The sequence below is a fragment of the Conger conger genome, chromosome 16 (genome assembly GCF_963514075.1).
Source record: "Conger conger chromosome 16, fConCon1.1, whole genome shotgun sequence".
Classification (NCBI taxonomy): Eukaryota; Metazoa; Chordata; class Actinopteri; order Anguilliformes; family Congridae; genus Conger; species Conger conger.
In genome coordinates, this window is record NC_083775.1 from 987,271 (window position 1) to 1,007,270 (window position 20,000).

The 20,000-nt window shown below is 50.8% G+C and overlaps 1 protein-coding gene across 2 annotated transcripts in view; it reads left to right on the forward strand.

Moving 5' to 3' along the window:
• rarab (retinoic acid receptor, alpha b) overlaps positions 1-20,000 on the forward strand; it is a 124,934-nt gene that overhangs the window by 62,122 nt on the left and 42,812 nt on the right. The window contains exon 1 of one of the 2 annotated variants that reach the window (XM_061223643.1): positions 17,576-18,940. The exons of the other annotated variant lie outside the window; for it this stretch is intronic. Within the exon in view, the coding sequence (XP_061079627.1) occupies positions 18,769-18,940 (172 nt within the window). The 5' untranslated portion in view covers positions 17,576-18,768. Of the gene's footprint in view, positions 1-17,575; positions 18,941-20,000 lie in introns of those variants that run through there. 2 annotated transcript variants of the gene reach the window in all.

Genomic DNA, 20,000 nt, shown 5'->3' on the forward strand with positions numbered 1-20,000 from the left:
GGGTGTGGGTGTGGGTGTGTGTATGTGTCGTGCACCGTGTGTGGGTGGGTGTGGGTGTGTGTGTGTGTGTGTGTGTCGTGCACCGTGTGTGGGTGGGTGTGGGTGTGTGTGTGTGTGTGTGTGTCGTGCACCGTGTGTGGGGAGGATTGTGAGAGGCGTGGTGTAGAAAAGAGGCTGCCTGGAACTTTAGCGCTGACGTTATGTTTATTGAGCTCGAAGGAGGATGTTTTATCAAGCCAAGCACTGGCCCCAGGAAAGAAAATGTCGCTCACCCAAAAACAGAGAAGAAGAGCGCTGGAGGTCTGGTGTTTAAGGGGCCGCATCGTTTCCAGATGTTTCCGGGGCGCTGGAGGGGCTGTGGTTTAGCAGAGCGAGCGGGACAGAGACAGGATCCAGGACCCCCCCATAACCCTGCTCCCTTCAGACGCCCCCCCACGCCCCCCCACACCCCCACCCTCTTCTCTGGGCCCACTTCAAAGCTCTCCACTGCCTCACTCACTGCAAGCACAGGGGTAACCCTTAGAAAGAGGAGAGTATATTCTCTGTAAGGATTGTCATGATTTATTTGATTGAAAAGTGAAACCACAAACCAAACCGACATGCTTTTCTCTTCTGGACTCATTCACCATGAGACAGAAATGACTAGCAGGTGCGTTCCTACTGCAGAAGCTCTCTGTGTGTGCGTGAGCGTGTGTGTGCGGGAGAGAGTGTGTGTGAGTGTGTATGTTCACTCAATGGCCACTTTATTTGGTAGACCTGTACACCAGCTTATTAATGCCAATCATGTGGCAGGAAGGTGACAGTAACGCAAATAATCACACATTACAGTAGAGCATCTCTGAACACACAACGCGTCAAACCTCCAAGTGGATAGGCAGCAGAAGACCAATAAATCTAAAAAATACCTAATAAAGTGCTCACTGAGTGCATGTATAAATGTATGTGTGTGCGTGTCTGTGAGTGTGGGACAGTGTGTATGTATGTATGTATGTATGTGTGTATGAGTGTGTGTGTGTATGTATGTGTGTGTGTGTGTGTCTGTATGTATGTATGTGTGTGTGTCTGTGTGTATGAGTGTGTGTGTGTGTATGTATGTGTGTGTGTGTGTGTGTGTATGAGTGTGTGTATGTGTGTGTGTGTGTGTGTATGTATGTATGTATGTATGTGTGTGTGTGTCTGTGTGTATGAGTGTGTGTGTATGTATGTGTGTGTGTGTGTGTGTGTATGTATGTGTGTGTGTGTGTCTGTGTGTATGTATGAGTGTGTGTGTGTGTGTATGAGTGTGTGTGTATCTATGTATGTATGTATGTATGTATGTATGTGTGAGTGTGTGAGTGTGTGAGTGTGTGAGTGTGTGAGTGTGTGAGTGTGTGAGTGTGTGAGTGTGTGAGTGTGTGAGTGTATTTGTGATTGATTTAGACGTCTCTCCCTGCTACTGTCCTACTCTACCATTCTGTTCTAATCACACCGTCGTCACGGAGATCGGCGGGAAGGAGCGGGGAGGGGAGGGGAGGGGTGGGGGGGTGGGGGGGGTTGATGGTCCCGCTTGACATTCCAGCCATTAAGTGGAACGGAATGCTGATTGGAATCTTCTGCAGAGGAGACGTGTTCTATTAACCATATTACCCAGATATGGATACGTGTTCTATTAACGATATTACCCAGATATGGAGACGTGTTCTATTAACGATATTACCCAGATATGGAGACGTGTTCTATTAACGTTATTACCCAGATATGGAGACGTGTTCTATTAACGATATTACCCAGATATGGAGACGTGTTCTATTTACGATATTACCCTGATATGCAGACGTGTTTTATTAATGATATTACCTGGATATGCAGACGTGTTTAATGACTCAAACAGTCCGCTGACAGGCAGGACACAGGCGATGTTGTCAGGTTTGCGCGGGTCAGGGTTCGAGGCCCCCTCAGAAACCCCAGCTAAGTGTGATTGCTGTACTCCACGCCTGCGTCTTAATTAAAGTAATGAAGCCATCAATCACTCCGTTACCATGGCGGCAGGATGGCCTGAGTGTGTGTGTGTGTGTGTGTGTGTGTGTGTGTGTGTGTGTGTGTGTGTGTGTGCGTGTGTGCGTGTGTGCGTGTGTGCGTGTGTGCGTGTGTGCGTGTGTGCGTGTGTGCGTGCGTGTGTGTGTGTGTGTGTGCGCGAGTGCGTGTCCTGGCCTGAGTGATACTCGCCCCCAGCTGCTGCCTGACAGCTTGAACCTCCTTCCTGTCAGGGTCCTGATGTCACTTCCTGTGCAGATTGAAGGTGGAGGAGAGAGAGAAAATGGCCGTCAGGATTTACGGCCGACTGACAGCGTTTATCACTCAGCAGAGGCTAACATGCTAACGTGCTAACGTGAGCGGGGGAGAGTGAGAAAGGAGGGGAGAGAGAGAGAGAGTGGTGAAAGAGGGGGCGTGAAGGCAGGCAGGAGAACAGAGGGAACTGGCACGCTCTTGTTTCTTTTGGCACGGAATGGCTGCCCGTGTTTATCCCATAACTGCAGCCTCACTCCATTCAGAGACAGCTGTGCTGACGGACGCCGTTTCATTCATTCCTTTATTTCAGCTGAAATGTGCTGCTTTGATATACGAGTGGCTGGGAGGCGGGGAGGGGGAGGGATCATCCAGGCAAGGATGCTCATTGGTGCAGGTCAGTGCTCGTGATGCAGTTAGTCATGTGACTGGGGAGAGCCAATGAGGGATGGCTTTGGAGCGCGTAAGGATTGGCTGGACAGGTGTGGATCAGGTCAATGAGGGTATGAGGGAGTTCAGCCTTCAGAGCTAAAGCGTTAACTCGCTAACCCATCATTTCCCCGTTGGCTGTGACGTTTCCAGGCTCTAGAACCTCTTGCTGACTTTATTATCCCCGAACAGCTCTTTGAAGACGGGTGCTGTTGCTGCTCGTTGTGTATTGACGCAGCACAGCTTTGCCAGTTCAGTTAGTTATTCCGTCAGAGTGCAATGTTGCACTCCTTCCTGCACAGATATATGGTACGGTACAGTCAATAGACCTACTGGTAAAGTGTCAAAAGTGTTAAAAAAACACTTTTAACATCATTGCTAATTGGTGGAAGAAAAAAAAAAAAACATTTTTTGTAAATTTCCCTGTTAATGATGTCAAACACCAGGTGTTCTAAAGCACCGGCCGTCTGGCAGTGAGTGAGATAAACCTGCCTGAGCTGCTGGGGGGTGGACCCTGTTAAAGTTCTGTTCTGTTCTGTTCCGTTCCGTTCCGTTCCGTTCCGCTCCGCTCCGTTCCGCTCCGCTCCGTTCCGTTCTGTTCTTGGGCGCGGAGGCTCCCCGTGGCCCGGTGCTCTGCTGTCAAATCCAATCAATTAGAGACTGTCCCAGTGGAGACAGATTCATACAATTAGGCATCAGTGCTGTAAAACATTGTCTCCATTCTTCTCCTGAAGGGGAAAAGCTCACAGTGAAATGACCCTGGCAGAGCCTCTCAAACAGAAATGAGACACTGCCATTAGCGGACTTTACCCCTGCGTGGAGCTTTCACTGAAACGCTGACACACACACACGCATACACACACACACACAGACACACAGACATACACACACGCCCGCATACACTCACACACACAGCCATACAGACAGATACACACAGACATACACGCACACACACATTTGATTCATGCCTCCAGAATCCTGTCCGCGATCGTCCTTCCGTCTCCCGGCAACTACAGAGTCACACTCTTCCCATGATCCTCTTCTCCTTCGCGTGAGGATCCGCCCCCTCCCCCGCATCCTCCCTCTGTAACCTCCTTAATCACCCCCCCCCCCCCCCATTCCCCTGTTCCCCCACACAGCCCCCCCCTCCACCAACACTGTGCATAATTAATACAGGCAGAGTTGATTAAAACAACAGATCAGCCCCACTTCATTTAGGAGCCATGACTCAATGACCAGGGGCAGCACAGTCCCCTAATGACAGATTACCCTGACCGAGTGGACTAGAGGAGCTTACACACACACACACACACACACACACACACACGCTCTCTGTCTTTGAATAGGGTCCATTACATCCTGTTCCACTTTGGCACACGCGGTCAGGCTTGCTGGCTAATTGCGTGTTAGTGCTGCTGTTAGCGCTGCTGTTAGACGCGTCTGCTCTGATTTCCTGCTCTGCCCTCAGAGTTAGCGGTAGCAGCTCTACGCAGAGCAAGCTCTAAAGCCTGTCTCTCTAAAACCTGTCTCTCTGAAGCCTGTCTCTCTAAAACCTGTCTCTCTGAAGCCTGTCTCTCTAAAGCCTGTCTCTCTAAAACCTGTCTCTCTGAAGCCTGTCTCTCTAAAGCCTGTCTCTCTAAAGCCTGTCTCTCTGAAGCCTGTCTCTCTGAAGCCTGTCTCTCTGAAACCTGTCTCTCTAAAACCTGTCTCTCTAAAACCTGTCTCTCTAAAGCCTGTCTCTCTAAAACATGTCTCTCTGAAGCCTGTCTCTCTGAAGCCTGTCTCTCTGAAGCCTGTCTCTCTAAAACCTGTCTCTCTGAAGCCTGTCTCTCTAAAGCCTGTCTCTCTAAAACCTGTCTCTCTAAAGCCTGTCTCTCTAAAGCCTGTCTCTCTAAAACCTTTCTCTCTAAAGCCTGTCTCTCTAAAGCCTGTCTCTCTAAAGCCTGTCTCTCTAAAGCCTGTCTCTCTGAAGCCTTCAAGCCCCAGTGTAGCCACAAGAAGATGCAGCTGTTGGGCCCCTGAGCAAGGCCCTTAACCCCACATTGCTTTTTTGAAATAGAAAAGCATCAGATAAATGATGTAATGTAATGTAACACACACCATTGAAAGGAAGATGGAGAGAAGATTGTCTGATTGGGCCCTCTGCCACACTACTCACTCTCCCACTAACCGCACTGATCACAACCACCACCAGGGGGCAGCACTGTTTATGTAGGAATCGGCTGGCCCTTGGTGATGTCACTGCGTGCGTTTCTGGGGCACTGTGGGGTTAAGGGTCAATGCAGCAGACACAGATTGAGGCTCCGCCCCCAGAGGTTGATCCCACCCTTGACCTCTCCTCCTATCACAGCTCAGCTGAGCATAGCCCTGATTAAGTGCCGCTATTAATGTTATTAATGTTATTAATGTTATTAATGTTAGACACAGGCTGCCCGTCTGTGATCGAGGTCAGTGCACTCGAGGTCATTTTGCATTTCACATATTAGTCATTTGGTAGATGCTTTTAATCCAAAGCGATTTGCAAGTGCATAGGTTCAGGCCTGTCTGTGGTCAGTGGATCTGTCTGTGATTGAGGTCTGTGGACCTGTCTGTGATTGAGGTCAGTGGACCTGTCTGTGATTGAGGTCAGTGGACCTGTTAACCATAACTATAACAATAACTAAGACCACAACTATAATGACAGTGGCACTGACGTTATCTTTGGGATCATTTTAATGGCAATATTTTGCAGCTGCACGAACGATAAAACACTTGACAGCCAATCAAAATCAAAGCAAATTTACAGAGCGTCACGTTCAAAATGGCAGACGGCGTAAGCCCAGAGACTTCACAGAAGGTCTTCGTTCAGCGGTGTGGAGGCTCCTGGTGTGGACGGGCCGAAGGCGTGGGGTTCTGCAGAGCGCTGATCCGGTCAGGCTAACGGCTAGCGGCTAACGGCTAGCGGCTGCAGCCCTGTGTGTAGATGAGCCTGCTGGGAGGGGGTCTAGCAGACGCTAAAGCACATAAGCTAATTACAGGGGGTGGGGACGGGTCCTGGTGTCCTCCTGCAGGAGGGGGGGTGGGGAGGGGGGTCGGAGATCGTCCAGCCAGCCGCAGGAAGTGACATCAGCACCAAGGAAAACGAGAGAAAGCCCCGTACAAGTGATCCCCATGATCCTCTCTGCCCACGGCTCTCAGAGCAGGGTTGTGAGTGGATGAGCAGAGATGTGCCCGTCTGGAGCTTTCATCTGAGCTGCGTTTGAGGAAGTTTGACTCATTCCGAGATTTACAAGATTATTACAAGATCTTGTAAATGCTTGTTAAGACAGCGTTTGCGCATGTGTGCGTGAGAATCTGAAACAGGTCTGTTATTTGCATCTTGGTGTGTGTGTGTACTGTATTCGTATATGGGTGCATGTGTATAAATCTATAACATGTCAGTGATATCTGTCTGTGTGTGTGTGTGTGTGTGTGTGTGTGTGTCTGCAATCATGTGTGTGAGAGAGAGAGAGAGAGAGATGTCTACACAGGCATTTTGACATCACTAGTTTTGAAGCCCAGTGGATTGAAATAGTCAGCATGCCTACCTGTTCTGGGTGGAGGAGGAGAGAGGGAGAGGGAGAGAGGGAGAGGGAGGGGGAGAGAGAGGAAGAGAGGGAGGGGGAGAGAGGAAGAGAGGGAGGGGGAGAGATAGAGAAAGAGAGAGGGAGAGAGGGAAGGGGGAGAGATGGAGAAAGAGAAGAACTTGTCAACTGGAGAGGATGTGTGAATAATGTATGTGCATTTGGCTGTCAGTGCTTAAAGAGTCTGCTCTTAAAGAGTCTGCGCTTAAAGAGTCTGCGCTTAAAGAGTCTGCTCTTAAAGAGTCTGCTCTTAAAGAGTCTGCGCTTAAAGAGTCTGCGCTTAAAGAGTCTACTCTTAAAGAGTCTGCTCTTAAAGAGTCTGCGCTTAAAGAGTCTGCGCTTAAAGAGTCTGCGCTTAAAGAGTCTGCGCTTAAAGAGTCTGCGCTTAAAGAGTCTACTCTTAAAGAGTCTGCTCTTAAAGAGTCTGCGCTTAAAGAGTCTGCGCTTAAAGAGTCTGCGCTTAAAGAGTCTGCACTTAAAGAGTCTGCGCTTAAAGAGTCTGCGCTTAAAGAGTCTGCGCTTAAAGAGTCAGCGTTTAAAGAGTCAGCGTTTAAAGAAGCCGCTCTCAGTCACAGCTCATTCTGCACTGACACTGATGCCTGCAGACATGTTCTGCCCCGGAGCAGAGAGAGAGAGCACTGAGAGGCAGGTCTGAGCTGTGACACACACACCGCGGTGCGTAATTGGCTCCCAGACTGTCTGTGTGACACCTGCCTGCTCTGCCCCACCTTTCACCATTCACAGAGATCTTCATCATCCTCATCAGCTCTCCTCTCCGCTGTGTGTGTGTGTGTGCGCCTGTGTGCACACCTGTGTGCGCATGTGTATACGTGTGTGTGTATGTATGTGTCCATGCGCGTGTGTGTGTGCGTGCGCTTGTGTATGTTTCCATGCGTGTGCGTGTGTGCGTGTGTGTGTATACGTGTGTGTGTGTGCATGTGTGTGTATACGTGTGTGTGTGTGTATGTGTCCATGCGCGTGTGTGTGTGTATGTCTGTCTGTGTGTGTGTGTGTGTGTGTGTGTGTGTGCGTGTGTATATATGTATACGTGTGTGTGTGTCCATGTGTGTGTGTGTGTGTGTGTGTGTGTATGTGTATACGTGTGTGCATGTGTGTGTATACGTGTGTGTGTGCATGTGTGTGTATACGTGTGTGTGTGTGTGTGTGTGTCCATGCGCGTGTGTGTGTGCGTGTCCATGTGTGTGTGTGTGTGTGTGTATGTGTATACATGTGTGTGTGTGTGTGCGTGTGTGTATGTGTATACGTGTGTACGTGTGTACGTGTGTGTGTGTGTGTATACATGTGTGTGTGTGTGCGTGTGTGTATGTGTATACGTGTGTGTGTGTGTGTGTGTGTGTGTGTGTGTGTGCGTGTGTGTATGTGTGTGTGTGTGCGTGTGTGCGTGTGTGTGCGTGTGTATGTGTGTGTGTGTGTGTGTGTGTGTGTGTGTGTCCATGCGTATGCGTGTGCTCTCACTGACGCAGTTCCTGCAGTGTTGGCTAATGTCTGACGCACCACTAGGAATAGAGAAGCAGGTGTTGTGCAAGGCCATGCACTGTAATCACACAGACACACACACACACATGCGTGCATGCTTGCGTATGTGTGTGTGTGTGTGTGTGTGTATAAGCATGCGTGTGTGCATGTGTGTGTTTATGTGTGTGCGTGCTACTGATGGTTAGCAGGTGTGCATGTGTGCCTGTGTGCATGTGTGTGTCTGTGTGTGTTTATGTGTGCTACTGATGGTTAGCAAGTGTGTGTGAGTGCGTGCGTGCATGTATGTGTGTGTGTGTGTGTGTGTGTGTGTGTGTGTGTGTGTGTGTGTGTGTATGTGTGCTACTGATGGTTAGCAGGAGGTGTTATAGGAGGTGTCAGTGCTGCATTTGCAGTGAAACAATGAATATTAGTTGTCCAATGACAGTCTGGGTCATTATGACATTACATTACATTACATTACATTATAGTCATTCAGCAGACACTCTTATCCTGAGCGATGTATCACAGAGTGCAAATCAGAACCATGAGACTGAGAAAGAAGAAAAAAACAGTCAGACATAAAATTATGCCAAACAATAGGCTTGCTGAAAACCCCTGATTGGAACATTAAGAAGAAAGAACACTTTAATTGAACATTTATTGTTTCATTTCATATCCAATGTGCTGGAGTACGGAGTCAAAAGAACAGAAATTGTACCAACTGTCCAAATACATACGGACTGCACTGTATGTGTGTGTGCCTGTGTGTGCAAATGAGTGTGAGTGCATTGTGTGTGTGTGTGTGTTGTTTGTGTGTGTGTATGTGTGTGAGTGTGTGTGTGTGTGTGTGCGTGCGTGTGTGCGTGTTTGGTTGTGAGTGTGTCTGTGTGTGTGTATGTGTGTGTGTATGTGTGTGTGTGTGTGTGTGTGTGAGTGAGTGTGAGAGTGTGTGTGTGTGTGTTTGGTTGTGAGTGTGTGCATGTGTAAGTGTAAGTGTAAGTGTGAGTGTGAGTGTGAGTGTGAGTGTGAGTGTGAGTGTGAGTGTGAGTGTGAGTGTGAGTGTGAGTGTGAGTGTGTGTGTGTGTGTGTGTGTGTGTCTGTGTGTGTGAGACACCATGCCTGTGAGCTGCTGTGTTGGAGTGAAGCTGGCTGTAATGTGTGTGTTATTCTGGGTGGAGGGTGGAGATGGAGAGAGGGGGGAGATCCAACAAAAGCCCAAATGTAGCCCTGGAGGGGGGGGGGGGGGGGGGTTGTGAATGGGGGTGAATAGAATGAGAATGGGGGGCTGGGGGGGGAGGGGTGCAGATTGATGACACGGCACCTCTGGTTAAACATTGCCCGTGCCTCTTCAATCTGTGCAGGGCGTCCAGTGAGAGAGAGGGGGGGTCTCCCCCCCCATCTGTAATGCCCTGTATCTCATTCTCCTCCTGACGAGTTGTGGTGACCCTGATCGCCCAAAACCCGCCTCGCCTTTCTGTCAAAGCTAGAGAAGGAACGTTTTGTAGTTTTGTTGTTTTTTTTTACTGTAGGTTCTCATGCAGCATGAATTGCAGTCTTGGGAAAGATGACAGAACTTGCCCAACACTCTCCAGGACAACCTGACTTCCCTTTCTGGGAAGCATGAACTTATATTGCTAAAGACTTTGACAAAACAATAAGCAACTCAAACACAGGGAGGACATCCAGTAAAACGGCAGTTAAACAAAGATGAAGCAGACCTTCTTTTATTATTATTTTATTTATTATTATTATTATTATTGTTTTTATTTCCTGTTTCCCTCGATCTTGGCAGTGGATCATGGGTATTCCGACTCCTCCTATCCTGGCTCATTCAAAGACGTATTTGTCATGATGATCAGGGTGTTTGTTTCATTTTATTAATTCTATTCCTTCACTCACATAATGAAGTGTAAATGTTAATACTAGTCCCTAAACCCCCCCTACCCACACACACACACACACACACACACATTGTAACTGAGGCTTTAATTACAGGGGGGTCTGTGCTCAGGGGTGGGGGGTCATGCTGGTTTAATGATTGCTGCACTGTTCCTTTGTGGGGGGGCTGGTGTTTGAAATGCGCAGTCTTCCCCGTGGTGCAGGAGAATGTGCTGATAAGGGCCCCCCCCCCACACACACCCTACCCCCACACCCCCATCAGCAGGCCATCGGCCCAGTCAGCCTGCATGCATTGATATGGGTCCTGTTCAAATGCAAAGGAGCCTTCAGGCACTGCAGTGAGTCCGGGCCTCACCCTGTGCCAGCCGTTTCAGAGCTCACTGGGACCACAGCCACCTGAGACCACTGCCACCTGGGACCACAGCCACCTGAGACCACAGCCACCTGAGACCACTGCCACCTGAGACCACAGCCACCTGAGACCACAGCCACCTGAGACCACAGCCACCTGAGACCACTGCCACCTGGGACCACAGCCACCTGAGACCACTGCCACCTGAGACCACTGCCACCTGGGACCACAGCCACCTGAGACCACAGCCACCTGAGACCACAGCCACCTGAGACCACTGCCACCTGAGACCACAGCCACCTGAGACCACAGCCACCTGGGACCACTGCCACCTGGGACCACTGCCACCTGGGACCACAGCCACCTGAGACCACTGCCACCTGGGACCACAGCCACCTGAGACCACAGCCACCTGAGACCACAACCACCTGGGACCACAGCCACCTGAGACCACAGCCACCTGAGACCACAGCCACCTGAGACCACAGCCACCTGAGACCACTGCCACCTGAGACCACAGCCACCTGGGACCACTGCCACCTGAGACCACAGCCACCTGGGACCACTGCCACCTGAGACCACAACCACCTGAGACCACTGCCACCTGGGACCACTGCCACCTGAGACCACTGCCACCTGAGACCACAGCCACCTGAGACCACAGCCACCTGAGACCACAACCACCTGGGACCACTGCCACCTGAGACCACAGCCACCTGAGACCACAACCACCTGAGACCACAACCACCTGAGACCACAGCCACCTGAGACCACAGCCACCTGAGACCACAGCCACCTGAGACCACAGCCACCTGAGACCACAGCCACCTGAGACCACTGCCACCTGAGACCACAACCACCTGGGACCACAGCCACCTGAGACCACAGCCACCTGAGACCACAGCCACCTGAGACCACTGCCACCTGAGACCACAGCCACCTGAGACCACAACCACCTGAGACCACAACCACCTGAGACCACAGCCACCTGAGACCACAGCCTCCTGGGACCACAGCCACCTGAGACCACTGCCACCTGAGACCACAGCCACCTGGGACCACAGCCACCTGGGACCACAACCACCTGAGACCACAGCCACCTGGGACCACTGCCACCTGAGACCACTGCCACCTGAGACCACAGCCACCTGAGACCACAGCCACCTGAGACCACAGCCACCTGAGACCACAGCCACCTGAGACCACAACCACCTGGGACCACTGCCACCTGAGACCACTGCCACCTGAGACCACTGCCACCTGAGACCACAGCCACCTGAGACCACTGCCACCTGGGACCACAACCACCTGGAACTGCAGACTGGGACTGCTGACTGCTTAAAGGTCCCATATTCTGCATTATCAGGGAGAAGGAAACACAGTGAATGTATCAAAACCTACAGTCCACAAATACATCACAGTCCCCAAATAAATCCAGTCAGTATGAAGAGAATGAGCGTTTAAACGACCTGTTAGGACTTGTGTGAAGTTGTGACATCACAGCGATAAAGTCCGTCAGCTTCAGCATGGCCCACCCTGTGGCCGGGGCCAATCGCAGCGCTCGACACAGACGGCCTCCAGTGCACTGGAGCTAGCCAGCCAATCAGAGCTTGGTTGATATCACTGAGCTTTAAAGACACAAGTCACTGGTTGTTCCCATTATAATTTCCTATTTTAACTATCGGTGGCGTAATTGGCATTTCTAGTTATCGCGTTATCGAACCATCTTTGACGCTCGGTGTAACAGAAGATCACACTGAGGCCTTGTTTCCACATGTCAGTCTAGTGGTAAATGGTTGGCATTCAAATAGCGCCTTTATCCAAAGCGCTGGACAATTGATGCTTCTCATTCACATGCACACACACTCTCTCACACACACACACACACACACACTCTCACACACACACACACGCACACACACGCACTCACACACACACACACACACACACACACACACACATCTCCGGCGATTGGCTGCCATTTCGGCCTGTGGCAAATACTTCTAGCCAAAGCTGAATATATATATATATATATATATATATGCATATATAATATACCAGAGGGTCATTGGAACAGATCAGGCACAGCTGCCAGAAAGCGAGTCAGTCATCAATAGCCATGGACATGGTAAATAAATAAATTATAGTCAGTAATGTCTCATTACAGTATGTCTTATAAGGTGTAATAGTCCTGCCCCCCCCCCCCCCCCCCCCCCCCCCAGGAGCACTGATTGTGGGTAACAGGCCTGTTTGTAGAATAAACGGCTCTCTTTGTGCTGGAGATGATGGAGTCATTTTCATCTCATTACCATCTGAGGAGCTGGACCTGCGGGGGAGGGGGGGGTCCCTGCTATCTGCATCCCCCCCCCCTTTGAAATGCTGATTGCCCCCCACCCCCCCCCCCCCCCCCGCCCTCTCTTCTCTTTCATGAGCTGGGTCCAGTTATCCACCCCTCCCCCCCCACGCCTGACCAGGATAAGGCAACCCCTACCCCCCCACACACTCACACACACACTCACACACACACGCACACACACACACTCACGCACACACACACACACACTCACGCACACACTCATGCACGCACACACACACTCACGCGCACTCACTCACACACACACACACACACACACACACTCTCTCACACACACACACACACACACTCACACACACACACACACACACACACACACAAACTCATGCACACACACACACACACACACTCACACTCACTTACACACACACACACACACTCACACACACACACTCTCACACACACACACACTCTCACACACACACACACACACACTCACACACACACACACCCACACACACACACACACACACACACTCACACACACACACACGCATGCATGCACTCACACACACATATGCAGTGCTGTTCTGAACAATAAGGCCCTTTATTAGGAATAGATACCATAGATTCTGTAACCCACACTAGAGAATAAGCGGCCGCCGCGGTTACAGGCTGCAGCAGGGGGGCGTGGCTCCGGGGCGGCGACATCACAAGGAGAAGGCTGGTTGAGTGACAGGTGAGGGGGAATGAGGAAGAGCTTGGTGGAAGGGCAGGGGGAGTTAGCACACACACAGAGCTGCACACACACACAGAAACACACACACACACAGGAATGCCTGCTGTCATATCTGACCGAGCTGGGTGAGGTGCTCTGAGCCTGTGTTCAGCTACCTGACCACCTGAACCTGGACCAATAATGTAATGTAATGGACCAACAACCTCTCCCTCTCTCCCTCCCTCGCTCTCTCTCTCCCTCTCTCTCCCTCCCTCCCTCTCTCTCTCTCTCTCTCTCTCTCTCTCTCTCTCCCTCGCTCTCTCTCTCCCTCTCCCTCTCCCTCTCCCTCTCTCTCTCTCTTCCTCTTAGTTTCCTTCTTGTTATCTTGCGCTCTGGTGAGAGTGGACCCAGCGTGCAGGGCGGTTTGAGAGCTATGACCTGTCTGTGCAGGGCGGTTTGAGAGCTATGACCTGTCTGTGCAGGGCGGTTTGAGAGCTATGACCTGTCTGTGCAGGGCGGTTTGAGAGCTATGACCCGTCTGTGCAGGGCGGTTTGAGAGCTATGACCTGTCTGTGCAGGGCGGTTTGAGAGCTATGACCTGTCTGTGCAGGGCGGTTTGAGAGCTATGACCTGTCTGTGCAGGGCGGTTTGAGAGCTATGACCTGTCTGTGCAGGGCGGTTTGAGAGCTATGACCTGTCTGTGCAGGGCGGTTTGAGAGCTATGACCTGTCTGTGCAGGGCGGTTTGAGAGCTATGACCCGTCTGTGCAGGGCGGTTTGAGAGCTATGACCCGTCTGTGCAGGGCGGTTTGAGAGCTATGACCTGTCTGTGCAGGGCGGTTTGAGAGCTATGACCTGTCTGTGCAGGGCGGTTTGAGAGCTATGACCCGTCTGTGCAGGGCGGTTTGAGAGCTATGACCCGTCTGTGCAGGGCGGTTTGAGAGCTATGACCTGTCTGTGCAGGGCGGTTTGAGAGCTATGACCCGTCTGTGCAGGGCGGTTTGAGAGCTATGACCTGTCTGTGCAGGGCGGTTTGAGAGCTATGACCTGTCTGTGCAGGGCGGTTTGAGAGCTATGACCCGTCTGTGCAGGGCGGTTTGAGAGCTATGACCCGTCTGTGCAGGGCGTGATGCTGTCCGTCGCTCTGCCCTGGTACACAGGCCTGTGACGTATCTGTGGGAAACAGGAGTCTGTCTACTTCAGCTCCTAATGTGTTCCTCTGAAAGCCGTTCCCCTCCTGATTAAAGCCCTGCTGCTGTTCAGCGCCCGGGTGCCTGGCCCTAATGCGCAATTACACGTCCTCTTGAAAAATAATAATGGCCAAAGTGGAATTAATTTTATGGTCATGACTCACTCTTCTTCTGTCTCTGGTTTACCCCCCCCCCCCCCCCCCCCCGTGCACATGAGGCGAGTGATTCCCGTTGCCCGCGGTGTACCTCAGAGACCAGACCTGCGTTCAGCACGGTGGACGTTCCTGGTGAACCATGTTTGCAGCACACGCGTACTGCACACGCATACTGTTGACGGATTTTAAATGAACAACTTAGTTCGCCACCAACTCCTTTTTCGGTGGATGCGACTTAGGTCTCACAGCACAGCGAGGGGGTTAAAGGTGCATTATAACGGCCAAGTGATCAGCTTCTGCTCTCTCTGCGTCTTCCCTGTCAGCAGCCATTTTTGTTCACCATGCACTACCTTTTAAAACTGTTTGAATATGTTGCTGAATTTTGTCTTTAACGCACACCTGGGCTGGTAGAGTGTGGGGGGGGGGGGGGCAGGTATGGACTCCCAGGTTTCCTTATGGGGGGGTGGGGGGTGTCAGTATTTCTGTCTGATATCGGCAGACAGCAGCTCAGTGGCCGAGGCGGCAGGCTGGATTCAAAATGGCCGACAGAACGGCAGAGGCCCGGCCGCAGTTGTCAGCGTTGGGGAACGAGGCTGCAGAACAGGGAGGAGATTCTTGGGTGGATGGATGCACTGCAAAAAATAAAAAATAAATCACAAGTATTTTAGGCTTGTATTGAGACTTAAAATCTGGCATTTTTGGCAAAACACGACACAGCTATTCCGTCGACCGCGGCCTGCATCAGGAGGGATTTTTGTGGGCAGTATGGAAAATGTCTTCATGTTCAGAAGCTGAAGGCTGGTTTTCCCACGCACTTTTACCCACTGATTCATAAACACATTTTTATATTTTATTCTCAGACCCCCCCTTGCCTGTCGAGGTCACAGTGTTGTACGTCCAGATTCCACCCCGTCTTCATTCCTCCAACACCAGCTGCTATTCCTGGCCGCAGAGTGGAGCTGAACATGGGCGTGAGAATACTCTGCTGAGGGACAGGGCTGGGCGTGGCTGAGCCAGGGCTGGGTGTGGCTGAGTGCATGTGTGGGCGTGGCTGAGCCCTGGGTGGGCGTGGCTGAGTGCATGTGTGGGCGTGGCTGAGTGCATGTGTGGGCGTGGCTGGGCCAGGGGTGGGCGTGGCTGGGCCAGGGGTAGGCGTGGCTGAGCCCTGGGTGGGCGTGGCTGAGTGCATGTGTGGGCGTGGCTGAGCCCTGGGTGGGTGTGGCTGAGTGCATGTGTGGGCGTGGCTGAGCCCTGGGTGGGTGTGGCTGAGTGCATGTGTGGGCGTGGCTGAGCCCATGTGTGGGAGTGGCTGAGCCAGGGGTGGGCGTGGCTGGGCCAGGGGTAGGCGTGGCTGAGCCCTGGGTGGGCGTGGCTGAGTGCATGTGTGGGCGTGGCTGAGTGCATGTGTGGGCGTGGCTGAGTGCATGTGTGGGCGTGGCTGAGTGCATGTGTGGGCGTGGCTGAGTGCATGTGTGGGCGTGGCTGGGACAGGGCTGGGCGTGGCTGAGCCCATGTGTGGGAGTGGCTGAGCCCATGTGTGGGCGTGGCTGAGTGCATGTGTGGGCGTGGCTGAGTGCATGTGTGGGCGTGGCTGAGTGCATGTGTGGGCGTGGCTGAGTGCATGTGTGGGCGTGGCTGGGCCAGGGGTGGGCGTGGCTGAGCCCATGTGTGGGCGTGGCTGAGTGCATGTGTGGGCGTGGCTGAGTGCATGTGTGGGCGTGGCTGAGCCCATGTGTGGGCGTGGCTGAGCCCATGTGTGGGCGTGGCTGAGCCCATGTGTGGGCGTGGCTGAGCCCTGGGTGGGCGTGGCTGAGTGCATGTGTGGGCGTGGCTGAGCCCATGTGTGGGAGTGGCTGAGCCCATGTGTGGGCGTGGCTGAGCCAGGGGTGGGCGTGGCTGGGCCAGGGGTAGGCGTGGCTGAGCCCTGGGTGGGCGTGGCTGAGTGCATGTGTGGGCGTGGCTGAGTGCATGTGTGGGCGTGGCCGGGCCAGGGGTGGGCGTGGCTGTGATGTGTATGATTCTCATTAAAGTCGACTCCCTGTAATCTGCATATTCTGCTCTTGCACCCTGTGTGGCCATGTGACCATCACCGCGGTTGTAAGCTGGTTTACGGTTGTGCATCTTTTCTGGATGCGTGACCATCTGTGGTTTGCATTTGAAGGTAGACCTTCCAAGACTAGCTGAGGTTTATTGAGATTTGTTTACTCATCTGTCTGCAGTGTTTGTTCCCAGTCCCCATCCTTTACCCTCTTTTACTGACCCTAGATCAGTGTTCCTTCCCCAGTCCCCATCCTTTACCCTGTTTTACTGACCCTAGACTGTTTTTATATATACTGTAACCGTAATGTTATGAAGCATTAAATAATATATGACAAACTCTCATCTGGTGGGACATATTGCTCAAATTATGCCAGCTCAGTTAAACCTCAAACTGAGTCAATGCAGGGAAAACTGCCTGCATTTAAATGAACTGAGGTTCAAGGTGTCAATGTTTTGTTTGTGTTAAACGTGCTTTGGGCGTATTTGGGCTTCTTAAGCATTTTCCATTGATTCACTGTTGCTATTGCCTACTCTGTGTCCTTTTAATACTGCTCTGACCTTAACAGTTTAAAAAAATCGATTGCTCCCCCCCACACACACACACACACACACAGATGCAAGGACAAATAAGTGAATAATACTGGACCTTGAAAAGCGAGTTAGGCCCGTTTACAGGTTCCATTTACAGATGAAGAAGTTCTGAGGAATCCTTCATCCTCTGACGGCGCCTTGGTTTCGGTCGCTGGTTTGATTGACAGTAATGCCCCGTCGAGATCATTCGTTACCGGCCCTGCTCTCCAGCAAGTGTCTGCGCGCGGCCGCGGCGGAGGGAACCTCGGATGGGTGTGAGCTATGGGGGAAACCTTGGGTGATGTCAGCGGAGAGAGAGAGCACAAAAGAGTGAATCCGAGTCTTGGTGTGGGTCATTTGGAGGTGAGACTGCTTGATTCCGCGGGTTCATAAAAAGTTCAGCCGCATACAATTAGGCAAATTAGACAGGGAGACGGATACCGGGGAAAAGAATTTCTGAGAGTGAAGGATTGGAACGGGACCCTCCGCGTCACGGCACGGGAGAGGGGGCACGGGAGAGGGGGAAACCCAGGTGGGGGAGGGGGAATAGCCTGGTTACCGAGAGCTGGCGAATTGCATCGCTCGCATGTTTCAGTCTGTTTTTTAGTTGCTTGGATTTTCGTAAACGCCTTTTATCTGAACACCAAAGCGGTTTGCGCCAGCTCCTTTCCGCCTCGAGGCGCGTGCACGGTACAGCGTGGAGCGCGCATTCCCCCGCTGCCCAGTTTATACGCTGTGATGGCCGGGTGACGTCGAGTAAGGGTTAAACTGGGGAGGAGTTTCGTACTGTGTGTGTGTGTGTGTGTGTGTGTGAGAGAGAGAGAGAGAGAGAGGGTAGGTGGGGCTTAACGCACAGCTGCCGACTCTCGTCACAACCTTCAGAGCCGGACAGCGACAGAAATTGAATGGGAAGCGCAAAGGTCCTAACGAAGCGAGCACGGGACCTACAATAAGGTCACGCGCGGATTTAAAAACAACAAACGGCGAAGGCTGGATGTACAACTGCTCGCGGGTCGAATAAGTGCGAAACGTCTCTAATCGAGTCTTCTGAGAGGACCTTTCCTTCGTCTGTCGTAAAAGGTGGATCGCACTAAAGAAACGGCTACATCAACCCAGATAAAGCACTCAACAGTTTTTTTTAATACACCGAACGGCGAGTTGGAAGCGAAGACATGGTTTTTATGGGATTACATGGCATTTGAGAGAAGAAAAGCAAGTATTGCTTTATGCAAACGGATTAGCTGCTAAAAATACTGTACGATCGCAACAAAGAAAATAAATGGGGTTTTTTGGTAAGGTTGAAATATTCGTAGTTTTGCATTTTGTCCCAGGACAGGTCTGATCGGGCGCCGCATTCTCGTACCCGGGCTAGCCGGGATAAACTTACTGTAGTAGGAATATTGGCCAGTAACCGATTATGTTCTTTTTGTGAGAAACACGCGGATCAACGCAGCAGAACACTGATTTTTCCGAACGTGTTGGTGGAGATTGTTCACAGTTATAAGCGTTGCTTCCGAGAAATGTGGGCTTTATCTTTAAGCCTAGTTTCCCTGTCATAGCGCACATCGGTAGTGTTTTACGCACGGAAAGCTTGTGACATTTTCGCGAGGTGTTACAAATAAGTTTCGAGGGAAATCGCTTGGACGCCCTGTGCAAAACATGCTAACTGCCAGCTATTACCTGACTTAACGTTCTTCTGGACCCCGTTTTCTGGACCCTGAGTAACTTTGGAACTTAATTTTTTTTAAATTCTTGCACGATGTACGAGAGTGTGGATGTAGTGGGTTTGACTCCGGGTTCAGCTCCGTTCCTGATGATGGATTACTACAACCAGACCCGCGGCTGTCTGATCCCGGAGAAGGGCGTGAGTGGAGCGGTCCGTCCCTACAGCGCGTCCATCCGACACCAGCACTGGACCGGCTCAAACCACTGTAGGTACCCTCTCCTCCTGGGCGATCACTGACTTCATCAATACTTCGTCTCAAACGCATTCAAAAAGGCTATTCAAGAAATCATATGCTTGTTGTTGCATATGATTTCAAACATATTTATGCTCAATATAGTTTAACTTTTTGTGCAAAGGTTTTAAAGCTTCATATTTAAAAGCAGTAATTTAACGTTGTGTTTTACCACATTTACCAAAAGATGAGTGTGCCTACTATTAATTTCAGGTAATTTAAAAAGGCTTAATTGATTTTTCCCGCGAACTTTTATTCAGTCGCTGCACATGTGTCAGTGGAAACCCATCACACGAGATGCATCTGCGTTACTGCAATACGCCTGTAGGCATTCAGCTATACCCAAGCAGGCCTACTGTTTTGCAGTATCATTTTTGTGCAATAGCCAGCGCGCTGCACGCGATAAACAGAGGACGTCAGTAGAATAACAGGATAGGATAAATCATTGCTGTTGCTTTAAGAACCATCTTATTATATATCTGGGCAAGTGCAGAGATTGACCTACATGTTGAGGGGTGTTATGTGGAGTGTTTACATAACTTTGAGCGAATATATTTGCAATTATATGAAATCATTTTTTTACTAACTGTTGTACAATGACGACCAAAATGCGTTTTGTGTATAAAGTAGATTGTTTCCATGTTTTACCTTCATAAACGTTCGTTTTCTCAGTAGAACTGCCCGTAATTCTCCATCGGCTGGTCTGTATTTGAAAGCAGTGACGAGGCATGTTTTGTTGAGCGTATCTCCAAATTTAGCTGTCAGACCACATAAATCAGGTTTAACAGTGTTCCCCTCGGTCTCGCTGGAAACGCTTCGGAAGTGGAGCCAACTTCACGGGGTCTGGGTAACCGTGGTGTGGCCACTCTTACAAATTCACTGATAAACAAAATATTACCAGCACATTATTATTATTATTATTATTATTATTATTATTATTATTATTATTATTATTATTATTATATCACTACTACTACCAATAATAACAACAATAATAATAATAATAATAATAATAATAATAATAATAATAATA